The 14,923-nt window shown below is 48.2% G+C and overlaps 1 protein-coding gene across 2 annotated transcripts in view; it reads left to right on the top strand.

The window, feature by feature from the left end:
- The window catches only part of POLR1C (RNA polymerase I and III subunit C), a 44,622-nt gene that overhangs the window by 13,947 nt on the left and 15,752 nt on the right, over window positions 1-14,923 (top strand). The window contains exons 1-3 of one of the 2 annotated variants that reach the window (XM_030195866.1): window positions 48-108; window positions 10,043-10,114; window positions 10,733-10,840. In XM_030195866.1, the coding sequence (XP_030051726.1) occupies window positions 94-108; window positions 10,043-10,114; window positions 10,733-10,840 (195 nt within the window). In that variant the 5' untranslated portion in view covers window positions 48-93. Of the gene's footprint in view, window positions 1-47; window positions 109-10,042; window positions 10,115-10,732; window positions 10,841-14,923 lie in introns of those variants that run through there. The other variant, XM_030195865.1, reaches the window with a different exon arrangement.

Genomic DNA, 14,923 nt, shown 5'->3' with positions numbered 1-14,923 from the left:
CTAATCTTTGCAGCCCTTTGATGAAGCTCAGGAGGTTCAGTGATGGATAGAACTGGAAGCCATCCTAATGGTGTTGGGTGAAGAGTACTAGTGATGAGTTGCATCAAGGTATACAGTTGAATGTCATAAGTACATAAGTAATGCCACACTGGGAAAAGACCAAGGGTCCATCGAGCCCAGCATCCTGTCCACAACAGTAGCCAATCCAGGCCAAGGGCACCTGGCAAGCTTCCCAAATGTACAAACATTCTGTACATGTTATTCCCGGAATTGTGGATTTTTCCCAAGTCCATTTAGCAGCGGTTTATGGACTTGTCCTTTAGGAAACCGTCTAACCCCCTTTTAAACTCTGCCAAGCTAACCGCCTTCACCAATGAGTTCGGTGTGTGAAAATGATTGCCAGATAGAGTAACACAAAGAGCCAGGTCTGACGTATGTAAAGTGGCTGCACTGGCACCCCAAGAGGAGGCAGCTAGTTTAGACTACAGATTATTGCGTTGTTGTTGTTTTTTTTTTTTTTTTTTAATTTATCCACAAGATGTTCACAGTATGTTAGTGTGCAGTCTAGGGTGACTATACTATTACAGGGAGACTGAGATGAGTTCATGCTTTAGTTGATGTCCATTAAGGAAGACTGCCATGTCCTTTTTAATGCTAGCATTGTGAAGGAAGAGCACACTGCAGTTTGTCTTGATACTCTATTTAATGCGACAGTGATGGCAGCAGTCAGCTACCTTTGCTGTGTTCTTATTGAGGGAACATTCCAGTTTGGTGAAGGTGTTCTCTGTGTATGTTTTGTATGACATGCAATTTTACCGTAGCGGTTTGCACTTTCATGCTCTTTGGGGTTATTGTATACCAGCATTTTTGATGCTGTATTAGTGGTTGTATTCTTTGCCATATTCTACATTTAACAACTTTGGCTGAGACTGTGTAATTGACTCCTGAGGCAGGTGCACATGGCACCGAAATGCAGTTCTGCATCGAATAAACCACTTCTTTGGAACAACATTGATCTACCCCCTTCTTCTTTTTGTTGGTGTTCTCTATACCACAACAGATCTCATCAGCCTATGTGAATTTCAGACTTTTTGTGTCCGGGAGATCATGCATGTACAGGTTGAACAGAATGGGGGCCAGCACAAAGTCCTGTGGCAGACCGTTTCACTGTATCCTCTGGGCACTTGTAGCATGTCCTATGTGTGCCTGGAACATTCACCTTTGCAGTGTTAATTCAGCCAGGCTGGCAAACCAGTGTGGCAAAATGCTAGTAATTTTTGCTGGAAGACCAGTTTGTGAGATGACTGAAACAAAAGTACAACGTTTACTAAAAGTGAGAATAATGAGGACAATTCCCAGATCCTGCTTGTTGGGTGTAACTATTTTGTGTCTAGTTATTCTCGATGTAGCGTCTCCAAATGGGTTGGCTTTCTGCATACTATGCAGAAATGAACCTCACCCCTAAGCCAAGGTATGTGGAATATGATCCCAGTCTTTCAAATTTACTGCTAATTTATTGTAATACTTGTATCATGCCAAAAAGAGTTTCCTTCTGGAGTTCATAAGATGTAATATGTACAGGCAACGTATCTAAGTGTGCCGGAAAATTCTTTTTTTTGTTCCTTTGTTGAAGCTTCACTTGTTTTTCTCTGGCTCTGGAGGAAGGTTGTCCAGGTATTTGCTGTAGTTTGTGGTCTTAGATTCCTGAACACATCTCTGTATGAGTTCAGTGTTTTTCATCTCTTCCTCATGTAGGTGCATTTGGGTCAGCTAATTACTCTATAGTAGAGAATGACTCGGACAAGGTTTGTCCCTGTCCCCGCTCCATCCCTATGGGCCCTGTCTCTGTCCCCGTTCCTGAAGGCGCTGTCTTCAGATTTTACATTTAAATCTTTTTATTAAAGTATAAAAAGAGATCACTTGACACCATGCTGCAGGAGAGACGTTGATTGGTCTGTCTCCTGCCTTCACCTCGGCACCTCTGCCTTTTCAACAATTATTTTCTTCTGAATTTTGAACTCTGGTGGAGATCAGGCTTTGTTGGTGAGGTGCATAGATATTTGCTACTTTCCACCGCTGTATGGCAAGTAAACCTGCTCAAAAAGAGAAGGATCGCTGGCGGCCTCAGGAGCTTAAGATGGCGGCACCGGCTAGCCACTCCTCCTCGGCGTGGGCCACAGAGATTACCACAGAGGTCACCGTGGCATTAGAAGTGAGGCTGGTAAAAAAATTGCAGCTGATTCAGGCCAAACTAGAGTGAGTAGAGGTAAAGCTGGATGAGGTTGGCAGAGAATTTTACTGTATTTCCACAGCGCACACGTTACCTTGAGGATATAGAGTGCAGGGAGTGACGGACACTCAGGCACGTTGCCAAGCTAAGCTAGAGGGTTTGGAAGAAAAAAAAATAGAGGACCTTGAAAATACGTCCCAGTGAAATAATATGCACTTGATCAACCTCTCGGAGACCTTCTGGTATAAAATCTGACTGGCATGCTGGAAACTTGGCTCATGAAGGAACTACAATGGTCGGGTACATCAGATCCTCTTATGTATAAAGCGATCCCACAGAATTGGGATTTGGCAGTCCTCGTCCAGTGATCCTGTGTCTGCTCAACTTTGCCCACAAGGAGAAGATCCTGCATGCAATCCGTACGGATAAAACCTTATCTTTTGAGGGGACTAAAGTGTTATGCTTACAGGATTATTCGGCCAGTGTAGTGGCAAAGAGACGAGCCTTTACATCGATCTGTTCAACTCAGCATGGAAAAATTATACGGTTTGTGCTTCTTTATCCCGCTATACTGAGGGTCATTCATCAAGCCAAGACCCTATTCTTTGATGTGTCAACTGAGCCTTTTTGAACTGGCTTAACAGTGAAGTGGTAGGGATTGCTGAGCAGAGGGCTTCCTGAGGACCTTCATCTACATTTGGCTGGTTTGAAGCTCTGGCCTTTCTGATTACTCCCTTTTTATTCAGGGACCCTTGCATGGACTTCATGGAGAGAGGGAGGCAGAGGAAAGGAGAAAAACATAATTTTCCCTTTTTTGTTTTTCTTTTTGTCTTTACCTGATCCTGTTTGCGAGCGTGCCAGCATATCGGCAGTGAACTGAGACCCTCTGGTCTGCTTACTGAGATATAGAAGTAAGCAAAAAGAATGACTAGTCATTGCCTGTGCACAGATATAGTTAATTAAAAAAAAACTTTTTATTTTATGCTTTGAAACCCTATGATAAGGCAGTGAGTGCGCCTATCATTGTATAACATTTGTCATGTTTGGAGGCGGGGGGCAGAGATTGGAAGTTGGGATCCCTTCGGGATGTTTCTGAGGTCCCCCTCCAGTTTCCTCCTCCTTTTTTAAAATTTTTTTATAATGTGAGTGTCTGAAAGTTTGAGTTTGAAATAATTGGTCTATTGTGCTGGGTTGTCTGCTTCATAGTGGAGCAAACTTGTTAACTGGACTGTTTGATGGGGAAGAAGCATCAAGAGACCTAATTGGACATTTTGGTATACTGGACAGGGAGGTGTGAACGTCATGGTTACTGTTCATCATAAATTGGGTATGGTGGCAAGGTTTGGATGGAAGATTGGATACTTGGGTTGTTTCAGCATGTCTACTGTGACAGCCCCTTCTCTTTCCTTTTTTCTGAGTTTTCGTTTTCTCTTTTTTTCTGGCTGAGCCTTTGAACATCTGATATATCTTGTCTGTAGGGCACCCGGATGCTTGTTGGAAGAAAGTGGTTAATAAACATTGGATTTTAAAGGCTTAAGTTGTGGGTATGAATGTGTTGGGGTGGATGGGTGTTGGATCGTGATCAGTCTCACTTTTTTGGGGGGCTGTTATGTTGGGGTTTATGATGGGATGGGGAAGAATAAGGACATGGGAAGGGGATGGGTGGGCTGGATAGGAATGGCCTAGGATACCCTTACTTAGGGATGAGGTAGAGAAACATCTTTGGTCCCTTACTTTGACTTTTTCTCCTTAGCTGAGAACATTTTGATAGTGGGCTGGAGGCTGGGACAACCTGCTAGCCATTTCTTTTTACTATCGCCTTTTTCTGAGAACTGGAATTACCTGATGGTTAATATAGTTACTTAGAATGTAGGGGGTATATCCTCTCCCGTTTTGCGTTCTAAAATACTGTAAGCCTTGCAGAGACATTAAGTAGATATCGCATTACTACAAGAAACACACTTGAAAGATCTTAGGAAGACTGTATTACATCACCTGCAATCAATAAAAGGGGAGTTGCTATTCTCTTCCACCGGAGGTGGGGGGGGGGGGGTCCTGGACCATCTGCAGCCACTTTATAAGGATATGGAGGGCCGGGTGATCTTATGTCAGATCACTGTTCATAGGCAGTGTCTTGTTTTAGGTAATATCTATGCCCCTAATCAGTTTAATAAGGCTTTCTATAAATCTCTGTTAGACCATTTGCTTTCTTATGCACAAATGCCACTGGTGATAGGGGATGATTTCAGGACTGTTTGAGACCCACAGTTGGACAGATCTCATAATCCCTGGGGGAAGCACATGGCTTCTCACCGGGGTTTACCTCACTTGAGTCAAATGTTGAATTTTATTGATTTATGGCATGTTTTACATCCATTTGACCGAGATTATACACATCTCTCTCGAGCACACTCATCTCAGTCACAAATTGATTATCTTTTAATATCGGATGTTCTTCTAACTTGGGTGCAGCAGGTAGAGAGAGGACCGTGTGAGATATCAGACCATGCCATGGTATGGATGCAGTGGCAGCTTGGGTCTCAGCAGGGGAGTCCTTTTCTGTGGAGATTTCCGCTTTGGTTAATGAAGGAGCCACAATTTCAGGATTTTTTGTTACAGAGATGGAAAGATTATAAACAATATAATGCAGCCCATGTGGACCAATCATTCATGTTCTGGGAAGCCGCGAATACAGTACTGCGTGGTGAGATTATCAGTTGTGTTAGTCACCGGGGGAGAGCGAGAGATTAGGAGATAGTCAGGTTGGAGGGGCAGGTTCAACTTATGTGTCGTCGCTATGGTGAGTCTGCTAATGTGGCAGATAAACAATGCTTGCTGGAACTTCAGGTCTCACTAAATAAGCTCCTACAGCAATGAGCGACCAAATCTATAGCTTACTATAAATATTGTCTCTACCGACTTGAGGATAAGGGGGGCCAATTATTGGTACGTCTAGTATTCTGTACTGCAGGCCCTTGCTGAATTATTACTATACAGGATCTGTGGGGTTGTCGTCTTCATACTGATCGGGAGATAGCAGACTGTTTCATACTCACCTGCGTAGTCTTTATGCCACACGTATCAATGAGGGATTGCGGGGCAACAGTATTTGGAGGGTTTGACTCTTCCTTTTTTATCACGGGAAGAGCAGGAGGCTTTGGGGGGCCCTATTTCTCAGGATGAGGTGGTTTGGGCTTTAAATCAAAGTCTGTTGCTTAAGTCACCGGGGTCCTACGGATTCCGCGTTGAATTCTATAAGATTATGGGAGAGGACGTAATTCAACCTTTGATTGCTTGAGTGGAGGAGTAGCCTAGTGGTTAGTGCAGTGGACTTTGATCCTGGGGATCCTTCACTCACTCTCGCCTTCACTCAATCTCTTGCTCTCAAATCCCCCCCTCCCATCAGCCTTCACCCAATCTCTCTCTCCTTCCCCATCAGCCTTCACCCAATCTCTCTCAACCCCCCATGAACCTTCTCCCTCTTTCTCACCCCATGAACCTTCTCCCTCTTTCTCACCCCATGAACCTTCTCCCACTTTCTCACCCCCATGAACCTTCTCCCACTTTCTCACCCCCATGAACCTTCACCTAATCTCTCTCTCAAACCCCCCCATCAGCCTTCACCCAATCTCTCTTTCAACCCCCCGTCAGCCTTCACCCAATCTCTCTTTCAACCCCCCGTCAGCCTTCACTCAATCTCTCAACCCCCCAGTCAGCCTTCACCCAATCTCTCTCTCAACCCCCCCGTCAACCTTCACCCAATCTCTCTCTCAACCCCCCCCCCCGTCAGCCTTCACCCAATCTCTCTCTCAACCCCCCCCCCCCGTCAGCCTTCACCCCAATCTCTCTCTCAACCCCCCCCCCCCCGTCAGCCTTCACCCAATCTCTCTCTCAACCCCCCCCCCCCCCCCCCCCGTTAGCCTTCATTGAATCTCTCTAACCCTCCCCCCGTCAGCCTTCACCCAATTGCTCTCTCAAGATATACACAGTGACTATGCATAAAAGGCAGAATAAGGTAAGAATGACTTGCATGCAGATCTGTCTCATGCATGTTCACTGTGGATATCCTGAAAACCTTAGTGCTGGGTATTCCCTGAGGACTGGGCTGAGAACCACTGCTCTAGAACATCAGTACATAGAATCTCTATGTTAACAGAATACCTGGTCTCAGTCAAACAAGAACATAGATCCTTAGGGAGTACAGAATAAATGACCACAAATTAAAAGTAGAAGTATATACATACAAATTAAATTGAACTCCCAAGAAGCCACACTGTACATGCAGTACAACACCAGAGAAATAGGAGCTGCAACTCCCCTATACTGGACAAAATATAAAATTGGCAGATGTAAATTCCAAACATCTACATAATCAAATCATTAAATTGAAATTCATTTCTTTCAACCTTTGTTGTCTGGCCATTTTATTTTTCTAATCATGTTGGCCTTAGTCTGAGGTTTCTATTTTCCTCTGTCTTCTATTAAGACTCCTTCCAGGGTCTCCAGTCTGATACTTATTCTTTCCCTTTGTGTCTTTTTCACTTTCTCTCCTAATCCATCTTGGACATTAATCTCTACTACTCAGCTTCTATTTAATTTTTTTCTTGCTCCACAAAGATTTCACTCCTCTTCCTTACTATACACCTCTCAATCGCCCTCTTTTTACTGCATCTACCTACAGTTTTTCATCTCTTTCCCTCATCCTAGCCACCATTCCCATCTCTTCTTCCTCTGCCTTCAAGTACTTTCCTTCTCTGTGTTCATCATCTCCCCCTCACTCTCTTCTCCATCTAGTGTCTTCCCTCTCTTGCTCTCTCTCCCTCTGTCCAGTGTTCCCCCCCCCTCACTATTGCCCCATGCCCAGCATTTATATCTCTGTACACTCCCTGTGTTTAGTATTTTTTTCTCTCTTCCCTCCCTGTATCCATTATCTCCCCCCTTTTTTCTCCTTCTGTATCTAGCATCTGCCCTCCATCTCCCTAATCCATGACTTTTGAGCATCTTCTCTGTCTTTCAATGCCCCCTCCTATCCCTTCAAATGTCCAGCATATCCCCTCCCCATCTCTGTATGCTCCCCAGGGTCCAGCATCTCCCCTCCATCTGTCTATGTGCCCCTATATCCTTTTTACCTCTGTTCAAAATGTCCCTATGCCCGCTTCAATTTTGGGAATCCCCCCCACATCAGTCATCTTCCTTCCATCTCCCTATATCTTCCTATTTTTCATGTGTCTACAATCTGTACTGTACACATCCCTCCCTATTTCCCTCTCTGGTGTCCAACTCCTTCCCTCCATATCCCTTTGTCCTCATTGTGTACACCCCCCCCCCCTCTTTTGATCCAGCATCTGCCCTCCATGTACCTTTTGACTCGCCTCCCTACCCCATGTCCAACATCTTCCTTTTATCTTTCTATGTTCCCCTATCATCATCTCCCCATCATCCTCCATGCCCAACATCTCCGCTTTCTCTTCCTTCCTCCTCTCCACCCTAGGGTCCATACATCCCTCCCTCTCTTTCTCCTCCACTCGTGTCCAACATCTCTCCATCTCTTTCCCATCCCCTCCACCCTGAGATCCAATATCTCTTCCCTCCCTCCTCTCCACTCTGAAGTCCAATATCTCTATCTCTCTGTCTCCATCCCCAAGTCATCTATCCCCCTCCTCACCTGCCTGCGATCCGGCGCCTAACACCTCTTCCCCATTTCATTTTTTTCCTTGTCAGACAACACAGCGGTAGTGTTTCACAAAACGCTGCTTTCACGGGTCCTGAAGCCTTCCCTCAGTCACGGTCAGTCCCTGCAGAAACAGGAAGTTGAGTCACAGGAGGACTGGCAGAGGGAAGGCTTCGAGACTGGCACCGGCAGTGTTTTGTGAAACGCTACGCTGCTAGCGACCTCTGGAGGAGAGAAAAATGTGCTTTAAGGTAGATGGGGGGGGGGGGGAGTTATGAGAGATAGGGGTTGCTGAACCCCAGGGCAGAAGGGAGGGAGAGAGATATATGCTGGACACATGGGAGATGCTAGCTGGAGTGTTGACTGCTGCAGGGAAGCAGGTAAGGCAGGCTTTCGGTGCCCTGAGCCAGTACCTCACCTGTCCTGCTTTGAGTGGCAAAATCTGTTGTATCCCGCTACCAGGGACAATACACTGGGAATTTTCTTGGTTATTGTAAATTTATTTTACTGCTAAAATGCATTGGGGGGGGGGGGGGGGTAACGTTCAGCAGTTTCCTGAAAATGGCATTTATTTATTTGCGGCGCTTGATATACTACTGGGGAAATTGCAGGTTTTAAAATATTGTACACTGAATTTTGAAAATTTATTTGTAGCATGTTGTGTAGAATTCCACCCATCATCAGGCCTGAAATACCATCCTGCCTTTTCCTTTCTCAGCCTCCAGCCTCCTAAGTTCCTTTTCTCATGCCAACTACAGTTCTCTCTCCCTCTAAATCCCAACAAGGCCCGTAATTCTGTTTGCCCGCAAGTCTTCTCCCGCATGCAATACCCTAGCCTCTCATTCTTTCTCCTCCGTTCCGCAGCTATCACTGTATATCTCCTCCCATCATCCCCCATGACGCACCCTCAGGTTTGATCACACACAACATCAGTGGCACACCTTCAGCTGCTGCTCATGCCCCCCACCCCCCCCCCCTCCCCCCCTCACCACCACTACCATGGCTTATTCACTCCTTTACTCTGGCCCCTTTTCATTTTCAGCCGTGGGCAGCAGCATTTCTCTTCCCCTCCCCTGCTGAGCTCCTGCAGCAAGGAGGAAGCGAACCAGTGCACTTTGGGTTACTTTCTCCTCCTCTTGCAAGCTCAGCTGTGGAGGGGAAGAGCAGAGCCACTTGCTGCTCATGCCTGCACTGAATTCTGCACAGCAAGTAAAGAACTCTATGCATCCTGCGGTAGTAGGGAATTTTGTACAAGTAATATACCGCTCATCACACACTTGCACAACTAGGCAGTTTTTAAAAAATTCAAAGGAAAGGCAAGTTAAAAATAAATAAAGGGAGGAGAGGGTAAAATGAAAAAAGAAGAGAAGAAGAAGAAAAGAAAAGATAGGACCTCACAACCAGAGAAGTAGCCAGGGAGAGGAGTTAGGTTTAGGATGGGAGCAGACAGGATTTCCTCAAGGAGGGAGCCGCCTGAGAAGAGAGCTGGTTCCAGTCAGCTTCATCTCTTACTGTGTGTGTGTGTGTGTGGGGGGGGGGGGGGGGGGTATGGCAAGATGATTCCCTTTAGAAGAACAGAAATAAAAGGAATTGGCCTTTCTCTAAGATAATTTGGACACATGTTCCGCCCTAGTGCTAAGGCTTTAAGGTCGACTGATTCTTATCCTGGGTGGCATATGATCAGGATGGATTTTTCTTTTTCCTTCTTGTGTTTTAAATTGTAGAGGTTATTTGATAACGTTGATATGAGATCATCATGTGAATAAATTCAGCAAAACTTGGGAAGAGAAATTTTATTCTCTTCCCCCTCAGAAATGAGTAGCAATTTGCTGTCATCACTTCAGCTTGTTTGCTTATTTGCATCTATTTATATGTCACTAATGTCAAGCAATTCTTAGTGGTTTACAAAAACCAAAATCAACAAATATGTTCCACATATCAAAATAAATTAAATAGAGACTCACAGTTAGATGAAAGAGAGCCTGAATAAAGGAAAATACCTTAGACTTTTTCCTGAAAGTTATGCTCTTTGATGAATGGATCAGATAGGCTGTATGGTGTTTTTATCATCATGTTCTGTGTAAGTGACATAAAGCTAGCACTGTGTCTGGGTCTCCCCCTCACTGCTTTCCATCTTCCAGGTTCACACCACAGATTTCCCTGGGAATTATCCAGGTTATGATGATACATGGGACCAGGAGAAATTTGAGAAGGTAAGCATTGACCTTACTGAATCCTGAGGAGCAGATCCGGCCGCTCCTCATCCCTAGTAGTCTCCTTGCATATCCCTTAGTGTTTCTGCTGTGTCAGGATAGACCCCTCACTGCTATATCCCTCTGTCTTCCACTGCGGTTTCAGGAGAGACCCCTCCACCTCCCTGTGTCTATCTCTCATGTCCGAAGAAGGTCCCCTTACCGCTGCCTCCGGAGCCAGCATTAGGAGGCGCAATCGGGGCAGTTGCCCTGGGCCTTCATACCAAAGGGGGCCCCAAATCTGCCTCAAGCTAAAGGAGGCATAGGCTGAAGGCCAGCTTTTGGGCCCCCTCCCTGGTTTCTTCCCTGAATTCCTGAATGTCTAATGCCAGCCCTGACGGCCTCCCTGTATCTCTGTCTCTCACTGTGATGTCAGAAGAGCATCCCCTCCCCATCCCTCTGTCTTCCATTGCGGAGTCAGAAGAGAGTCACCTCTTCCCCCCCCCCCCCCCCCCATTCCATTGCATCCCTCTGTAAATCCTGATCTGTCTTTTGCCATATGCAGGACACAGACTGTAGACATCTCTCTCACTGCAGTGACAGGCAAACCCTCATTGTTATACTTCTCTTTCCCTGTAGAATTTCCGGGTGGATGTGGTGCATATGACAGAGGATACACTTGAATTTGATATGATTGGGATCGATGCGGCAATTGCTAATGCTTTTCGGCGCATCCTGTTGGCAGAGGTAAACAGCTGCTCTCTCTAGTCAAGGAAACTGGGTTGATAGTGACCCCTGACTAGTGGCTTTTGGAAGACTGCAGTGATAGGAGAGGAGGGGCTGTCAGTGTTATGTGAAGAGGAGGAGAGACTGGTGATAAAATATGCTGGAGTGGGGAAGGGGTGACTGGTCTTCATATTCTGATTTATAAAATTTGTAAATGAGAAACTGATCAGCGAAAGAATAAGTTGGGAAGGTTGGGCTTCCAAATAGTACAAACCTCTCCCAAGCACAATTCTTATCTTAAAAGCACCATTATCTGCCGTACATGGGACTTACAGGCAGAACTGGATAATAAGGCTTTTTTTTTTTTTTTAATAACTCAATATTCCATATCATCAAGCTGATCAATCCATAGACTGGTGGGTTGTGTCCATCTACCAGCAGGTGGCGATAGAGAGCAAACTTTTGCCTCCCTATATGTGGTCATGTGCTGCCGGAAACTCCTCAGTATGTTCTCTATCTCAGCAGGTGGTGGTCACACACAGCAGCAGCTCTGGCTAGGCCTCCAAGCCTAATCCTTAGGTTTTGTTGAGGCCTGGGGTTGAGGGCTCTTTTGAGCAAGTGCAAACCTGGTGGTGCCAGGTCCCTCCTTTTCTCCCCCCTCCCGCTGGCTCCGTTTAAAAAAAAAAAAAAATTTTAAACGTCTTTAAAGGCGTTTAATTCGACGTTTCTTTAAACGTTCATTGCAGCTACTCACTGGGACACCAGTTCGTTACAGCTCGGAGCGGCAAGCAGGTAATTTTACCTTTTTATAGCGGGCAGGGGGTTCCCCGATTCTTCTCCTCGTGGCATATGGCGTCGGAGGGCGAGGGCGCAAAGGGTCGCTCCCCGGATCGCTGGAGCGCTTCTAGAGGGGATGCGGGGGTTTTACAACCTGATTCGCCCTTGATGGGTGACAGTTTAGTGGACCGATGAATGTCCCGGTCGTTCCTCCGGCGTGGCGGTTTTTTTCCCGCCATAAACGCCCATCCCCCGCTCCTCGCCTCCGCCATCTTGGCCGGCCACGCGGCTCGGACGGCTTCTTCGTGGGCCGCCCTTGAGGTTGGAGACATTAATGCCATGAACGCCCTTAATTTGGGCGACGGCACAAGCGGCTAAAGTTAAGCGCCGTTCTTCCCGCGCGGCTCCTTCGCGGAGTTTCGCGCCGGACGCCATTTTGGATGCGCAGCATGTCTCTCCCTCGCTATTGCGAGCGCCGGTTGAGAGTGCGTCTAGGGCTGTTGCCCAGGCTGCGGAAGTGCACAGTCTGGGGGGTTTCTCCCCCGAGTTTGTTTTGCTGCTGCATCAGGCTTTCCTCATGCAAAACGCTGCCCCTGCTCCCTCTTCTGATAAAGAGGTTGAGGTTCCCAGAGGTAAACGCCCTCGGGTTGATTTCCAGGCCTTGGAGGACTTTGTCTCCTCCGATGTAGATGAGGGCAGCGTGTCTGAGGTCTCCCAACGGTCCTTTGCGGATTCCTTGGAGGAGATAGATCCCCGCTCGGATGGAGCGGATGACCCCTCTGCAGCGCGGCTTGTTAGCCCAGAGGATTTGCCCAACCTGTTTTTACAGGCCATGGACACTTTGAAGATTTCCTCTCCGGAGGACGTCTCTCCCTCAGCCCCTGTTGGCTCTGCCATTATGCTGGGGACGAAGCGCCCGCCTAGATCCTTCCACGTGCATGATGCCATGCACTCCTTAATTGCGGCTCAATGGGATGTCCCGGAAACGAGCCTTAAAGTGGCTAGGGCTATGTCCCGCCTCTATCCTTTGGCTGTGAGTGAACGTGAGGCCTATCTGTGGCCTACCGTGGATTCTTTAATCACTGCGGTGACTAAGAAAACGGCGTTGCCGGTGGAAGGTGGCACGGCCCTAAAGGACGCCCAAGACAGAAGATTGGAGGCGGCCTTAAGGTCGTCCTTTGAGGCAGCTGCTTTAAGTTTGCAGGCCTCAGTTTGCGGCTCCTATGTGGCCAGGGCGTGCCTGACTATGGTGCAGCGGGCTTCCCCCTCGGATCTTTCCTTGAGGGCTGATTGGCCGGCCCTGGAATCGGGCTTAGCCTATTTGGCAGACTTGTTGTATGATGTCTTGAGAGCCTCAGCTAAAGGCATGGCTCAGACAGTCTCTGCGCGGCGGTGGCTTTGGCTGAAACATTGGTCTGCTGACCACGCCTCTAAATCCCGCCTGGCTAGATTGCCTTTTAAAGGCAAGCTGCTCTTTGGGGTCGAGCTGGACAAAATCGTGACCGATCTCGGCACGTCTAAGGGCAAGAAATTACCAGAGGTCAGGGCTCGGGCTAGTACTCGTCCCGGTACCTCCAGAGGACGGTTGCTGGAAGCCTGTCGGTACCGCCCGGGCAAGTCGGGTTCCTCTGCCCCCTCTTCCTTCAAGAGGAATTTCTCCCCCAAGCAGCATTCCTTTCGCAGAGACCGCCGTCCCGGAGGTGCTCCCTCCGGTCCTCCCCCAGGGTCTCGTACCCAATGACGGGGCCTTGGTCCACGTCCCAGTGCAGATTGGAGGACGGCTGTCCTCGTTTCTGGGCGAGTGGACCTCTATAACTTCAGACGCGTGGGTGCTGGAAGTCATCAGAGACGGCTACAAGCTAGAGTTCTGCCAACCCTTAAGAGACGGGTTTGTACTCTCTCCCTGCAAGTCTCCGGTCAAGCTGTGGCAGTGCAGCAGACCTCGGACAACCTGATCCGCCTGGGTGCGGTCGTTCCGGTGCCAAAAAATCAGATTGGCAAGGGACGTTACTCCATTTACTTTGTGGTTCCAAAGAAAGGAGGTTCTGTCCGGCCTATCCTCGACCTCAAAGGGGTCAATCGGGCCTGGAAAGTGAGGCACTTTCGCATGGAGACTCTCCGCTCTGTTATAGCGGCAGTTAAGGCAGGAGAGTTCTTGGCTTTCTTGGACATCAAGGAAGCGTACCTGCATATTCCCATCTGGCCTCCTCTCCAACGCTTTCTGCGTTTTACAGTCCTGAGACGACACTTCCAGTTCAGAGCCCTCCCTTTCGGGTTGGCTACTGCTCCGCGGACCTTTTCCAAAGTAATGGGGGTCATAGCGGCCTTCCTGCTAAAGGAAGGAGTACAAGTCCATCCTTATCTGGACGACTGGTTGATCCGAGCCCCCTCTTATGCAGAGTGCGGCAAAGCTATGGACCGGGTAGTTGCTCTTGTGAGCTCCCTGGGATGGATCATCAACTGGAAGAAGAGCCAGCTGCGCCCGACTCAGTCCCTGGAGTATCTGGGAGTTCGATTCGACACCCAAGTGGGCAGAGTGTTCCTGCCAGACAATCGGATTGTCAAGCTTCAGGCTCAGGTGGACTAGTTCCTAGTAGCCTCTCCTATTCGGGCTTGGGACTACGTGCAGCTGTTGGGCTCTATGACGGCCACGATGGAAGTAGTGCCCTGGGCCAGGGCTCATATGAGACCACTACAGCTATCTCTGCTGCTGCGCTGGACTCCGATGTCGGAGGATTATGCTGTGCGCCTTCCCGTGGACCCAGCAGTGCGCAAGGCGCTGAGCTGGTGGACGCAGACAGACAAGTTGTCTGCAGGATTGCCTCTGGTGACCCCGGAGTGGATTGTCGTCACGACAGACGCCTCTTTGATGGGCTGGGGAGCCCACTGCTTGGGAAGGACAGCGCAGGGGCTCTAGTCTCCTGCAGAGGCAAGTGGTCTATCAACCTCCTGGAACTCAGAGCCATTCGGTTGGTGTTATTGGAGTTCATCCCGGTACTGGTGTTGTAGCCTGTACGGGTCCTGTCGGACAGTGCCACGGCTGTGGCCTATATCAACCGCCAGGGAGGTACCAAGAGCGTCCCTCTAGCCAAGGAGGCTATGAGTCTTTGCCAGTGGGCGGAAGCGAACCTGGAGCAGCTTTCAGCGGCCCACATTGCCGGAGTCATGAATGTCAAGGCGGACTTTCTCAGTCGCCATACCTTGGAGCCCGGAGAGTGGCAACTATCTGCTCAGGCGTTCTTGGACATCACGAAGCGCTGGGGCCAGCCGAGCCTAGATCTGATGGCGTCATCGGCCAATTGCCAAGTGCCGCGCTTTTTCAGCAGA

The sequence above is a fragment of the Microcaecilia unicolor genome, chromosome 3 (genome assembly GCF_901765095.1).
Source record: "Microcaecilia unicolor chromosome 3, aMicUni1.1, whole genome shotgun sequence".
NCBI classification, from domain to species: Eukaryota; Metazoa; Chordata; class Amphibia; order Gymnophiona; family Siphonopidae; genus Microcaecilia; species Microcaecilia unicolor.
Note: the sequence above shows the minus strand (reverse complement) of the source record. Positions and strands in the feature narration are given on the sequence as shown.